At 35.3% G+C, this 15,087-nt stretch overlaps 1 protein-coding gene across 1 annotated transcript; it reads right to left on the bottom strand.

The window, feature by feature from the left end:
* Positions 1-4,530: 4,530 nt before the first annotated feature.
* LOC128222507 (uncharacterized) lies at positions 4,531-14,780 on the bottom strand. Its single transcript, XM_052931546.1, has 5 exons — positions 14,698-14,780; positions 7,113-8,651; positions 6,247-6,393; positions 5,432-5,605; positions 4,531-5,272 (listed from the first exon to the last, which is right to left on the bottom strand). The coding sequence occupies exons 1-5, from the start codon at positions 14,710-14,712 to the stop codon at positions 4,832-4,834; spliced, it is 2,316 nt and encodes a 771-aa protein (XP_052787506.1). The 5' UTR covers positions 14,713-14,780; the 3' UTR covers positions 4,531-4,831.
* Positions 14,781-15,087: the final 307 nt, after the last annotated feature.

The raw sequence follows: 15,087 nt of genomic DNA on the forward strand, positions 1-15,087 counted from the left end.
TTTGACAATTAACTTCGTAATTATTTAAATATATTCATTAAGTGTGTCAATTCTGATCAAAACTTTCGCCGACGTCTTATAAACATTATTTTTCGATGAGGAAATACACATTGTAATCGAGTGATGTTTTATGCATTTTTATTGGACGACGGAAATATCCGAAGCTGTCGTTCTTGTCCGTCAACTTCAGTATCAATAAAGCTGTGAATTGGCAAAAATACTAGCGGAAGTGTCAGTGACAAGGGATAAGTGGCCGCTAATAAGTGTTTCAATGGCTTCATGTGAGCAAAAATAAGTGGCCGCGACTGCGGCCGCGTTAGACAGTTGGCCGCTTAATGCATGTACTCTATACAGCAAAAACCGTACAGGGGTATTTGTCGTGGTCCGAAAAGGCAGTTGGCCCTTTAAAGCAGGTGACCGTTCAATCAGGTTTGACTGTAGCTCATTAGAAAACCCATGTGACCTATTCTTTTGTTATGACAGGCTCTTATTTGTTACAGTTCGTGGCCACTCGAAAGAACAATATTTAGATTTTTACATGTCTAACAGAATGAATTGTGAAAAAGTAAGTGCTCACTTGCCTTGGCTAAAGCCTTTCATTACACGATAATAATGCTATCGTTATAATTTGTACAATAAGTCATACACTGTTTCAGCGAGTTGGTATATTAAGCAAAGCGCTCTTGGTGAGCGTTGTTATTCCATGTTGTTCCCGCAAATTTGCACTTGGGGTATCGTAAAATATGCTGATCTGTCAGTATTTCTACGCCATACAATTATATCACTTTGATGATTACAGCTTGAGTCTAACAAAGTTTCCTTTGTTTTGTATTGTATTTCACCAACGATAATAAGAGCTTTTATTCGCAAAGTGCGGTAGTATTAAAGTATAATTGTATTTATGCTTTAATTATTGGACATTTAAATTCACCGTTTGCACCCTCTTAGCATTTTATTTTTAAACAAATTATCGAAATGTCGATCGAAATGCCGAAGCATTCTGTCAAATGGTTTTGCATTATTTAAAATAGTATCTTAATTTCTATGAATACTAATTATAAAAAGAATACGTCAAACTTATCGTTAACTAATTATAAAAACAAGTCTGCAAAACACAAACATTTGCACGTTCACATGTGCACAGTACAAGGTCTTTTGAAAAGGAATCAGTATGAAACATATAAGGCAGAATTTTCACGTGTCCTCTAAAGGATTATTTTCCAAAGGCCAATCTTGTCACAAAACCTTCTTTGTATTTTAACTGTGAGATGAGCTAAATACTTTAAAGTTAATTATGATTTTCAAAGCATGAACGCAAAACTATGACCTTTATCCGGATTTTCGACCTTCTTTCGAACTCCAAAAGCTGTCATGACTACAGTGTTGTCATATGTGTTGCACCCGTCCATGACTCACAAACTTCAACAGTCTCGTTGTCATTTATATATGACTCGACCTCTAGCCTCATTCACTTCATATATGACTCAACCACTTGCCTGTTTTCATTAAAATATGACTCAACCACTTGCCTGTTTTCATTCAGATTTGGATCAACATTTGCCTTGACTACTTGCCTGTTATTATTCAGATTTGACTTAACCATTTTCCGTTTACATTTAGATTTGGCTTAACCATTTGCCTTTATCCATTCATACATGGCTCAACCATATGCCTGTTTCATTCAGACATAGCTCAACTGTGGCCCAACGATTGGCATATTTTCATTCAGACTTGGCTCTAACACTTGCCTTTTTTCATTCAGATATGACTCAACCACTTGCATTTGTTTCATTCAAATGTAACTGAACCACTTGCCTGTTTTCATTTAAATCTGGATCAACCACTTGCCCATTTCCATTCCAGATATCGCTCAACCACTTGCCTGTTTTCATTCAGATTTGCCTCGACCATTTGCCTGTGTTTTATTCAGACTTGGCTCAACCTCTTGCCTGTTTTTATTCAGACTTGGCTCAACCATTTGCATGTTTAAACTCAGGTTTGGCTCAACATGTGCCTGTTTTCACTTAGTTGTAGCTCCTTAATTTCCAAGTCGTTTAGTGGTGCTCGAGCATTCAATATTATGTTTAATATTGTTCAAGATATTGCTTTACAAGTTTTGCATAACATTACAAGGATGAAAACTACAGGTAATAATATCCCGGGAACAGAAACATAAAGACCCTGATTAAAGGCGAAGGGCTAAGCCTCGCATGATAAAAAATACAATGGAATCTACAGGGACAATCACAGTAACCAAACATCTAACGAAATACCTGTTTAAAGGCACAAGGCCTCATGATAATTATACAATAAAAAAACTAGAAGGAAAGTCCAGAAACAAGAACTTAGGGCCTGTTTCATTAAAGCCTATGGGGTAATGCTAATGGCCTTCCATGATGTCATAACATTTAATTGTAAAATGTTTTAGCATGTTTGCATATTGAGCACTGCACGTTGGGATAACATTGTTGTTGTTTTCATTTTGTTGGTGTCGTAAAACTGTTGTTTCTTCCAATAATACGAGGTACATGTATGTTCGGAAAGTTCCCGGACTGAACGCATTCCTTTTGAAAGGCTCATTGTATTATAATGAAACTAAGTACGGATTTACTACATCTAGTATTCCATATCACTCTAAAATTTCGATTCCATACATATAACAGTAAATAAGTTACAATAAATTTAAAACATGTACCAACGATATGGCGGAGTAACCCGACGTTAAAATTTATAACCTCAATGTCAATTCAGTTTACTCTTGCTCGAAATAGCGGCCATGTGCTTGCACGCAACGTTCATGTCTCCTGACCCATGATGTGTAAACAGTTTGAAACCATTATTTATCAAATGAAGACATTATTGTCTGCACGTGACGACGTAGGCTCTCGAGATCGTCGAATCGGATTCCGCGTATCTGGGCTTTGACGGCCGAGAAAAGCGCAAAATCAAGTGGCGCAATGTCTGGGCTGTAGGGGGCGCGCTCCAACCTGCCGATCCCGAGAACATCCAACTCCAACTCTGTGTACCGGGCCCTGTGCGCTGGGACATTGTCCTAGTGTAAGAGAACATTTTCTATGTCCTCTTCCATGCCGGGCCTCTTCTTGCGCAGTGCTTGGACCATATCCCGCCTCACGACCTGTTCAATAAATAACACAAAATTAAATACCAAGTTGACTATTTGAAAAATAATGCATTGTGAGGTTACACCGTTTCACTGCTGTTATGATTAAATTTATGCATCAGTTCTCTATATTTGATTCATAGCATGATTATATAAATGTTTAATTTCGTTTATAAATATGTTTATAAAAATGTTTACCTTTGAATAATACGCTGCATTTACGGTAACGCCCGCCGGGACCGCATGTGTCAAGATTACACCGTTGGCGTCCATAAATACGATGAACATGAATTTTCCTTTCGATTTCGTCACCCGGGCCTTCTTTGGTGGTGGTAAAGACGATGTTTTCCAGACCCTACTTTGCTGTTTAGTCTCTGGGTCGAACAGAAACCACGGTTCATCCGTTGTGATTATTCTTTGAAGAAATTTGTCCCCTTCACGTCGATAGGACCTCAAAAAGTTCAATGATTTATTCACCCTATCATTCATCTGATTGTCATCCAACAGCCTTGGTATCCAACGTGCGCACACCTTTGTCATCTTAAACTCTTCAGTAATTAACTTATAAGCTGTTGCTACCCCAATGTCACATTCCTCGGCCACTTCCCTTGTAGACACTCGTCAGTCCCTATCAAGCATCGACTTTACCATTTCGCGCTTTTTCGCCACAAGTGCCGGCCTCCCACATCTCTCGTCGTCGGATGTTGACTCGCGCCCCTCCTTAAAGCGTCTGTGCCACTCAAAAACAGCTGTGCGACTCAAAGCTTGATCTCCAAACGATTTCTTCAACTTTATCAATGTTTTCGACGGTGAAACATCTAAACTCTGGAGAAACTGTATCACGACACGCTGTTTTTCAATAATTTCGCGTTGCATGTTTGCTTTGAGCACCTGTTTTGGATTTTGTTTTGCGAGGCGGTGTCTGCTCAAATGACGTCATGCTTATTTTACTAATGACGTCATGTTGTGGTTCGACGTCAAGATGACGTTTCCCGCGCTTTTTAACTTTACAAAATGCGTTTAATGTGAACATTATAGGAATATATAAGGCTTGCTCCACAACAGCAAATAGTATGTTGCTATGGATACAATATTTTTAGAATGTATCGACTTAGGCAAATGTCCGCTTATTATCATAATGAATATATATATGTCTCAACTTGACCGAAGTTTCAAAGCTCTATGTTGAAAAATAACAAAGTTATTAGTACAGTCCGGGAACTTTCCGAACATACCTCGTACATAGTAAAAACATTCACAATGAGATGTAGCTGTAAATGTATGTCTATATGTTTATGTTATAAAACCTTTAGGCACATCGTTTGCGCCGTCTCGGCATTTTTAGACCTTTTCAAACACACACGTTCAAAGTTCACTGCGCTTGTCTGAAGACCATTTATATTCTTTTATACACTGTGAAGAAGATTAACATAATTAATAAATACATACATACAAATTCACACGTTCGCATATACACAAAACGAATGTAAAAGTTCATTTACATTCAAGAATGAAAAGTAATTTTCACAGATCCAAAAACTAATCCAAAAACTAATTGAATTGATGCACAAATCTTAAACTGCTAACAAATTATTCTCTGTTTGTTAACTTTCACATGCATGCTTTGAACTTAATCTTCCTTTCCCTAGCATGAGCCCAAATTTATGATCATGATTTTCGTCTGGGTTTATAGCTCCAAAGCTGACATTACTATAAGTATGTCGTTAGTGGTCCGCTCGTCTCTGACTCACGCATTTGGGCTGGAGTTAGTGTTTTGTTTTTATTCAGATATGGCCCATGCACTTGCATGTTTTCATTCAGATGTAGCTTCTGATTGTCCAGGTCATTTTGTGTTTTAAGATTCCTTAACTCTTGGACCGCATCCGGCCTGTTGATTTCCTCGAGTTTCTGAATCAGCTCCCCAAGCGTTCTTCCTTCAGCAAACCACTGGTGAATCAGTACAACCGTTGGACTTCCAATCTGTGTCTCAAGCCATTTTATTCGTACGTAACTGCATCCCATTTTCTCGGCTAGCGCTTGCCAGTCGCCAGCGTTTGTTGCGCATTCATTTATTGGGTCTAGCATTTCCTTTAATGTTTCAGCTACCTGATTCCTCTGCGACTGGATTCGAACAATGCTTTCCGGTAATTCCTGAACAAAATATAATACCATCGGAAATCATGGTTATTATAAACGCTGGCATTCAAATTAAAACGAAATATGACAAAAACAACTTGAATGAAAAGAGCGTCAAATAGTTACTTGATCAACAAATTGCATTACATTTTTATACCAAGCACAACTACTTACCCCAAACACGTTTTCGGCAATTTTCAGTTTCCCAACATTGTTGTCGTTGCCATCTTGATATGCTAGTATATCACAGACGAGTTTCTCTGATTTTGTTCCAGCAACTGTGGCTCCCTCAAAAACCAACGTGCAGTGAGGCGTGTAAGCTTCCCAGACAAGAGCATACGGTAATCTCTGGAGAAATCAAAACGATAATATTTCCAAAAGAATGAGACAAATTAGAAATATAAATGGTTCGCCTTACTCTTTATCTAACTTGGAACACCCTTAAAACGGTGAACATACCCGAATGATTGCACGGGGCTGTAAACGTTTTTGAAATAAGGTATAGTGCTTTTGATATGAATGAGATAATTATAAGACGCAATAATAATCGATTGCCTTTGTTTGATCAACTTTCATTTGCATCCATGTAATTTATTCGACGAAAATGTGTACCAAACAACAGTTTGTGAAATTCTAAGGCGACAAATAATTTCTAACCTCATAATACGAATCTTATATCAACCATGATTTTGGAGGGAAAATTTACATTTTAGAAGTTACTACTCAGTATGATATGTGATTTTTTTTTATAAACAGTTGGCAGTACATTAAATCCTGGTTACACCATATATGATAGTAGATTTTAAAGCGGAATGATTTTGTGATACAACTTGAATACATCGGATGCATAGTGTTTACGTTTATTTATTTTTTGATTTTCTTATAACAAAAAATGCTGTTTAATGTGAAATGCACAAGTGAACTTTTCATTCCAATATGGACACCAAGTAACGGTTAGCCAAATTATAAGACGGCAAACAATTTCGTACCTCAGAGCTAGAACCTAAAACCCTCCACTGGTCATTGAGGCTGTCCACTTCTACAATAACATCTTTTCCAGTATCGTAGACGAGCAGTTGGGTGGAGTCAGACATTTTCGGAGGTGCACCTAACGTGATTTCTCTTTCAGCTGCAACCTGTTTCTCAAACAAAATGCAGAAGGCCTTTTAGCTACTATTGAGTGTGATCAAATATAGAGTAAAACATTTTCGCAAACGTTTGAAATTTATTTGAGTACGAATGTTAAAGATTTATCTTATGTCTAAGAAATATAAAATGAAACGAAACTTGTAACTTGATGTGACGTATTTTTATACAACATAATAAATAAAAACCATTATTGTTTCGTGATTTGTGGTCATAACATTTGTCCAGTTGAAAAACTACAAATCTTAATTTCAATGTAACTTTCTTTATAGCTTCGTTTTGATGATGACGTTTGCCGAAATTTATTTATATTAAAAATTGCACAATTATTTAACTTTTTTTTAAACCGAACGAAATAACGATGATTCTTTATGATCGATTAAAATTGAATTTCAGAGTCTGATTCCAGACATTGTCATTAGCGTGCTACTCTGCGTTATTGAGAGGGGTTTATGTTTAAAAGTTGTAGCTGTAGTTTTTCTTATAAATAGTTCGAATGTTCGTAACTTAAAAACTATCAAAGAAACTTTGTAACATTTAACTCACTGTGTCTCGTATTCAGGTTAAAGACGTTAGTGAATACGGACCTAGTGCGACCTGACGTTTAAATTGGGACGCTAGATCAAGGAAACGTCATTTTTATTTTACTCTCTTAAACTACCGAAAAGCATATAATAAAACTATGTATAACATGTCTCTTTTTACTGACCTTTAAATCAACCGAGTAGTCGTTCAAGCAATAGACTCTTTGTTTAACCGTGTTGTGTGTAGTTTGTGTTGCATCGAGAAAACTAACAAGATGCATCCGCTTTGCTGCATGGGAAGGTGCTTTTGTTACTCCTACACATGCATACAGTGTAAAATGGTTGACATCTATCAACAGCTTTCTCTCTTCAATTGCAATACTATTGGTTGAAACTGTGATCCATTTGTAGGAACAAGTTGTTAAGAGATCTCCATGGCACGTCTTCACATCCATCACCCAAAAGGTGTTGGGTTGGTAAGCACAGTGCGGTATTTCTAATGTACATTTTCGTTTGAGCTGTAACCCGCTTGGCTGACAGACGACTATGGGACTCAGAACAACATCTTCATTGCCAGACCTTAAGGAATCAAACATCTGCCTTTCCCAGATCACTCCAAGAGTTATTAATGTGTCCTGCTCTAAAGCCTCTGAAGGAATGTGCAATATGATGTCTTGTAAGGTAATCTTGCCGCCTATACCTCCTATTACCTCATGCACAAATATTCCATTTGGGTAATACGATATTTTCACTCTTTCTGATTGATAGTGGTGTAAGCCAGATTTGCGTTCAGCAGTATTTGACAACACAACGCTTGTTAACATGCCGTGTGCAAAATCGTTTTGAAACATTGTACAGAAATTTGGGATCGCATCTCGATTGCTTGCCAATATTGTCTCAGAAGGGTATGACATGTTTACGGAAAGATATTCCAATAAATGTTTAAGGTGATAAGAAACACAAAACCTTCCTAAAATCGATGTTTTGGTTAACATAAATGAAATGTTTATTGCATTTTTTGCATTGTAATCCATATGTTCCACGGTGGGTTGCTTTGTTCCGGTGTTTTTGTTTGCTGTATATTGATGATTGGACTCCTCAAGAGTAACTGAATTTTCTCCGGTAATCTGACGCCTAGCTAATAATACTACCTCATCTCCCCTTGATGCAGAACGTCCAACAGATCCCTCATCTCCACTTGATGCAGAAGGTGCAAAAGATCCCTCATTTTCTCTTGATGTAGAACGTGCAACAGTTCTTCTGAAATTCTCACTCGAACGCGTAGCGGATACTAATTCCTCACCTCCTCTAAATACAGAACGTTCACCGAATAATAATCTCTCATCTACCCTCGATGCAGAACTTGCAGCAGTTGTTCTGAGATTCTCACCCCGACGCGTACCGGATACTAATCCCTCACCACCCCTTGATGCAGAACGTACAATATAAACATCATTTACTCTTGATGCAGAACATGGAACAATTTTTGCGACCTCATATCCAAACGTAGCGGATACTAATCCATAATCTCCCGTTGATGCAGAATGTGCAAAGGTTCTTCTGTTATAACCATCTTCAAACGTAGCGGATCCTTCTAGCTCTTCTCTCCGTAATGACCTCTCTACCTGTCCTTTTCGTTGTTTCTCACATTTACGCCATGCATAACAACACGCAATGATGACCAGGATAAACAACAACAGACCAACAATTGGGACTATAATCACCTGCAAAGGTAAAAAGCATGTTTATAAACAAAGTTGTAAAACAGTGTTAAACTGATGTACGCGATATTTCGAAGATACTATGGAATAAACTGCACAGGTGAAATGTTAGATGAACATGTCATTCATACTAGACAAATCAATATGTAAAATCGGTCACTTGCCTATATGTTTGTGTCAAGCATGCAAGCTTGATAACAAAAGTGATAAAAAGACTAGTGTATTCTAAATATGTGAAAAATGATAAAGTCTTGTGTAAGTTATGTGCGCTTTGCTTGATTGAGGGGATTTTGCGCATTATTTAATGCAGTTAATTATTCATCAAAAATCCATGACAAATATAATAACTTTTTTTTTTCTTTCGATTTTCAAATTTTTCGGGACGGAAAATAAAATTTGATTTTTTTAAAGCGTAATGTGTTTGTTTGTGAAGAATAAAAAAGAGATAAAGATGGCATGGACAGGGACTTTGTATTATTTTTTTCTTCTTCTAATTAGGTTCTCAAATTAATAAATTTGATAGGGATCGAGTTAAGACCTCCCTGAAAAAGGAAAAGGTTACACCTCTCCCATGCTCAACCAATGGATCAAAGTCTAAATTGGTCGTTTGTGTGATTTCTGTTCGTGCGAATTTTATTTCAGTTACTTTAAATACCAGCTGCCTGCAGTCAGACTCCATCAACAGCTTTGATTGCAGCAACAAGGGCATTATTTGCCCCTTACCGTAATTCCAACACAGCTGTGACAGGAAGGCGAACGTTGCCAGGTGGACACATTATTGGACACACCGATTTTGTGTCTTAGGCAGTTGTAAACAGGTATGTATAATATGATTATAATAATGATCAAATATTGCTTTGCTGTGGAGTCATAATGATTTCAAATGAGATATAGATTTAAGAATATTTATGTTTCAGCCTGTTTGACATTGTTATTTACTTGATTACCGTTAGGTATAATTGTGCCCTAAATTGGGGAAATAAGAGCATGCTTATAATAAATGTTGAACAGTCTTTTGTTATGCCCTGAAGTATAGTATTAATTAGCACTGTCTATTAGTCTGTGTGTATGTCACATTCTTGTCTCAAAGATAACTATTATTGATGTGAGTTCATTTACAGAATGTTCAAGAACAATGAAATTGTGTGTCATACACAAAATTTGGCTTATATATATTCCTATAGTTCTTTAAGGTCAATGCTATATTTCTTAGCAACTATCTGTAACTCAGTCAAGCGTCACGCATAAAATGCTTGCACGTTTTCTGAATGAATTGCAAAAAAAATACTGGATCTGCAGCGCGTGTTCTGCATTATTACGGCTTAAAAACGATATGTTGATTCAGGTTTTCCGACCAAGTCTAATTATAGGATTGATTGTTAGAAAACATAAACAGAATCTATAGTACAGTGATTTTTTTTGGAATTATTTTCACTGCCTATGCCTTGCAATTGGGCAAAAAGTAGATTTTGGGAAATAACAAAATCTGGTAAAATAGCTAATACAATGACAAATATACATGTTTTCCCCTTTTTTTGTTCATACAGTATGCTGTGAAAGAGTAAGACTTAGTATTGTCAAGATTTTGTTTATTTTTCAAGAAATGCATTGCTTATGTATTCATTAACGTAATATGCATTTATCAAATTGGGAAAAAAAACAATTTTTCACAAGGGGAAACACCCTTTAGAAGGCAGTAAACTGCACCAAAAATTACTGTAGCAATTAATACTAATTAAAAAGATAATTTGATGAATGCATTTGTTGCAGGATGCTACACCAACTAGAGAGGAAAACATTGAATTGCATGCTGCAGTCCTTGGAGAGAAGAAGCTTACATTCATTAAAGACTCTGACCCCATTGAATTTAATTCAAAAGTAGAGGAATATTTTCCTAAACTGGAAAATTGTGGGGGCTATGAACTTCTGCGTTCATCAGCCAGAAGACAGCTAAACTTGGAAGTTATTCCCATGCCACCTGGGGGGATACAACATAAATTACAACATAAATAAAATGACAGCAGTAACCTCTTCCAGGCTATGTGTTACATAAGGCCAATTCAAAGGGATCTGGACACCAATAAAACTGATGCAAGTGAAGATGTAAGTTAACTTACATGATAAAAGACAATTGTAAGAGTATATGATATATGATTAGAAACATGTAATCCCGTCTTATTAAAGAGGGTATGGTTTTGCAAAATGTGGTCTTTGCTAGAAGATTGATATGAGATATTTGATAATATCTCTGATTTGATTTTGTTTTAGAAAACAAACATTAAGAATATGTCTTAACTATTTAATCAATTATTTCATGAAACATGCATCTCCGTTTCCTTGTGTGACAAAACAAATTTGACAGTACTTATTAATAGGCTCATAATGAGGAACCATAAAAAATCAAAAAAATCTCAGGTGTGCTTCTTCAACTCTCATCTAGGTATGTTATAAGTGTCTTCTTCATTTGTTTACTTTTATTTGTCCAGATTCCCGATGACGCTTTGAAAGAAACCTGTATAAGCTGTGGCCAGAATTTTCCTTTACGGCAGCCACTGGCCCAAAATACATATCATACAAGAAAAGCATGAGTTGTGTCAGGGTAATTAATCGACACAAGCAAAGTGTAAATAAAAATCATGATTACTTCCCCTATATCTTAACTATTAATATTCAAAATGAGATGGTATACATAATAAGCTAGTTTTCGTAAATGTTTAGATTTGTGTTTAATAACCTAAAAAAATATTTTAATTCAGTACCATTATAATACCAATTAAATACATATTGCCTTCGTATATCATTATTACAGCATATAAAGAAAGCATGGTATTCACAGACTAAAACAAAAATGTCAATATTATCTAGACAAAACCGACAAACGCGTTCTTCTCTTGGGATATTATTATGCCTACCAGTTTCAATTAACAATTTTTGATTTGAACATCTAAATTTGCTTAAGGTAATTTGTGCTTGTAAGGTATGTCTAAAGATAAATAACGTTCTACATTAAGCAAAATTTTGTATTCTTTATAATGAAAACACCGACTGGAACTGTTAATAGATTCGTGCCAGTTTTGGTTGAAACAATGAACAATTCTCTAATCAATATCGATATCGCCGATATCTTGAAATATCCAGATATAACCGAAGCCATACATAAAAATCATATTCTTAATATAAGTTGCCCAGCAAGTACGTCCAACTTCTTCAACGACTTGAGCATTAAGTAACATTGTTTAGGGTATCTTTTATTAGAAAGTACTTTGCAAAAATATCTAATACAATTAGAAAAATAAAATATACATACAGGCAATTTTCCACATTAACCAAGAATCATACATATATTAGTGCATTTATTTACACCAAAACTTTTCTCATTATTTCGTAAAGGGCCACCATTTCTAAAGTTAATTATTTTACTCTTGCCAAGATTGACATCCATACTGGTATTTGAACAAAAACTATCTATTACGTTTAATTGTTGTTGCAATTTAAAAACTGTTTCCGCACAATTAGCTACGTCATCGGATCACATCATCTCAGAACCACAATGTTCTCGTAAAATGGCTGATAACTCGTAAATGAATAGGATAAAAAAATCGTACTTGACTTATCTCCTTGTCTTGTACCGAAATTGCATGGAAACAAGTTTGTTGCACCATCTGGTGCTTTAACACAATAATTTAAATCGTGATACATAGCTTTTAAGAACTCTTAAAAAATTACCATGTATACCGATATTTTGGAGTGGTTGGAACAGTTTAACGTGGTTTATTTTGTCAAAAGCCTTACGAAAGTCTATGTATAAGCAGGAGAAGCACCCTCTTTTTTATAAATATTTCTGCACCATGGCTTGTGAAAAGAACAGGTTATCGACCGACAAGTAATTACGACGAAACCCAGCTTGAAATTCATCAATTTTATGGTTGTCTTCAGGCCAATTATATAGCTTTTTATTAATGGCACCTGAAAGTATTTTGTACATCGTATTAGTTATAGATATCCCCCGGTAGTGCCCCGGTACAGTATTGGGTCCAGATTTATACACATGACATATGATACTTTGCCCCACAAAGTGTTGTGGACATATCTGTAAGTAAACTAATTACTCTTTGTATTGTAAAATTTGATAACCATCATAGGGGTGATGTAGAGCATAATGCGTACATTATTTTTCATAAAATATATATTTATTCAGATTTACCGCAGTATGTTTTGCAATACATTGCCTTTGTACCCCATGTATACCGTGGAAGTCTCTGCATATGGAACAAGCCTTACTAGATATTAAACGGGCTAATTTCATGGCATAACAAACAAAGTGTAGTTTAGTTTAAAGGAATGAGAATTTAAATATTGCTTGAATTTACATAGTTACAATAACATTAGGATGATTTGCCATTACCAAAGAGAGCAAAAAAAGAGCCTTTGCAGATTCCGGTCAGCCAGTTTGCTTGTGTAAGTATAATTCAAAGTTTCAAAGCCACATATGTATCAAATAAGTATGTCCCCCGTCGAAGAATAGGGTGTGTATATTACTTTGCAAATGTTGGTAGGTCGGTCCGTCCGTCAGCGGTAGACCATAGCTTGTACTAGAGATAACTCAGCAATTCCTGGACCTATGGTCATCAAACTTGACATTAAGGTTGGACCTGACCAGTAGATGACCCTGTTGATTTAAGGGATCATCGGTTTAAAAAGTCATGGTCACAGTGACCTTTAACAGGATTAGGTTGTCAAAGCTTGTCCGAGTGATAACTCAACAAAGGCTGAACCTTTTGTCATCAAACTTTTCTTGGAGGTTGGGTCTGACCAGTAGATGTCCCCAATTCATTGATTTTAGGGATCATCAGTTCAAAGGTCAAGGTCACAGTGACCTTTAACGCGAACAGGTTGACAAAGCTTCTCTGAGTGATTATTCAACAAAAATACTAAAATCAGGTTATAGTTATGGTTGACATACTGTGACCAAACTTGATGTGTAGGACGTGCTTATGGAGAACTGCCATGGATTGTGTTTGGGGGCCCTAGGATCAACGACACTGCTACAAAATACATAGCAGTTGAAACCGAATCTCTTATGCCCATTATTAAAAACCCGGTTTTGTCACATCGCGATTTTTGTTTACTTTTAAATTTGATTTTTTATTGCTTTTGACAGGCAAATTATTGTATTCAATTATAAGTCAAGGCGGCGTAGATGAGTGTGCTATTTTACGACAGCTCTTGTTGTCTTGAATCAGCAAATGCATGTGTAAATATCTGGAAACCAATACAAAAAGACTGCTGACAAAAGATCAGATGGCTGATTTTCATATTTACATTCGAAAAGTGTTGTTTCTTGTCAAAAAGTATTACTTACCGTTTAAGCCTGTTGAAATATCATCCAGTCCATTGTTCAAGGAATTAGACTGTTTTTTGTTTAATGATAGACGTAAATTTAATGTTGGACCTATTATCTTATTATCTATATGTTTTTGCATGGTCTCATGCCAGAATATTTAAGTGTAGTAATTTCATTTACCGATAACACAAATTAATTATTGTGGTCTGCCACTAATATTGATTTGAGTTCACATTTTGTTACAAGACAAACTTTGATAAGAAATAATTACTTATTTTGCTGAATCTGTATGGAATTCTTTATGGAATGCATTTTATTCGAGAATCATAATCTTTATTTGCACTAAACACAATTCAAAAACACCTTATAACAAATCAATGACTTTAGTGAATGATTGTCTGTTTCAATTGTTTGTTTAAATGCGATTTATTTTTATCTTTCACAATTTTGAACATTGTGTTTCAATGTTGTCTTGTTTGTTATTGTTTGAATGAGAAATGTATACTAATACGTTTGTAGAATCCATTAAAAACCATATGGTAAAGATGATACCTATGTAACTTAATGTGTTATCTTTATGAAATAAAGTTATTATTATTATTATTGTTATTATTATTATTATTATTATGATGATTATTATTATTATTATTATTATTATTATTATTATTATTATTATTATTATTATTATTATTATTATTATTATACCCAGTGTAATTCCATCTTGATCAAAATCCGTTTAACTCACAAAAACCAATGTGATAGCAATAAAAAGGAATTGTCGAATCTGCCAATACCGTTGAATCGTTATACAGGAATGTTAAGTCAATAAAATGAATGTATTTTCAATTCATTAGACAGCGTTAAAGTTTATGTTCAGCAATAGAAATATATATCTAGTTGACACTTCCTGTTAGTCTTATACCTGTATGGGAAAAAAGGTCTGGGCGATAGATATATTCTATGTTTAAAATATGTTTTCAACACATGAACACTTTAATTTTTCAGATGTTTATATTCCCATTTATATAAACATATCCTTTAACAAACAATATAATTAAATGCTAATGAAAGTATCGCGTTTTACTTATTATTTGA

The sequence above is a fragment of the Mya arenaria genome, chromosome 16 (genome assembly GCF_026914265.1).
Source record: "Mya arenaria isolate MELC-2E11 chromosome 16, ASM2691426v1".
NCBI lineage: Eukaryota > Metazoa > Mollusca > Bivalvia > Myida > Myidae > Mya > Mya arenaria.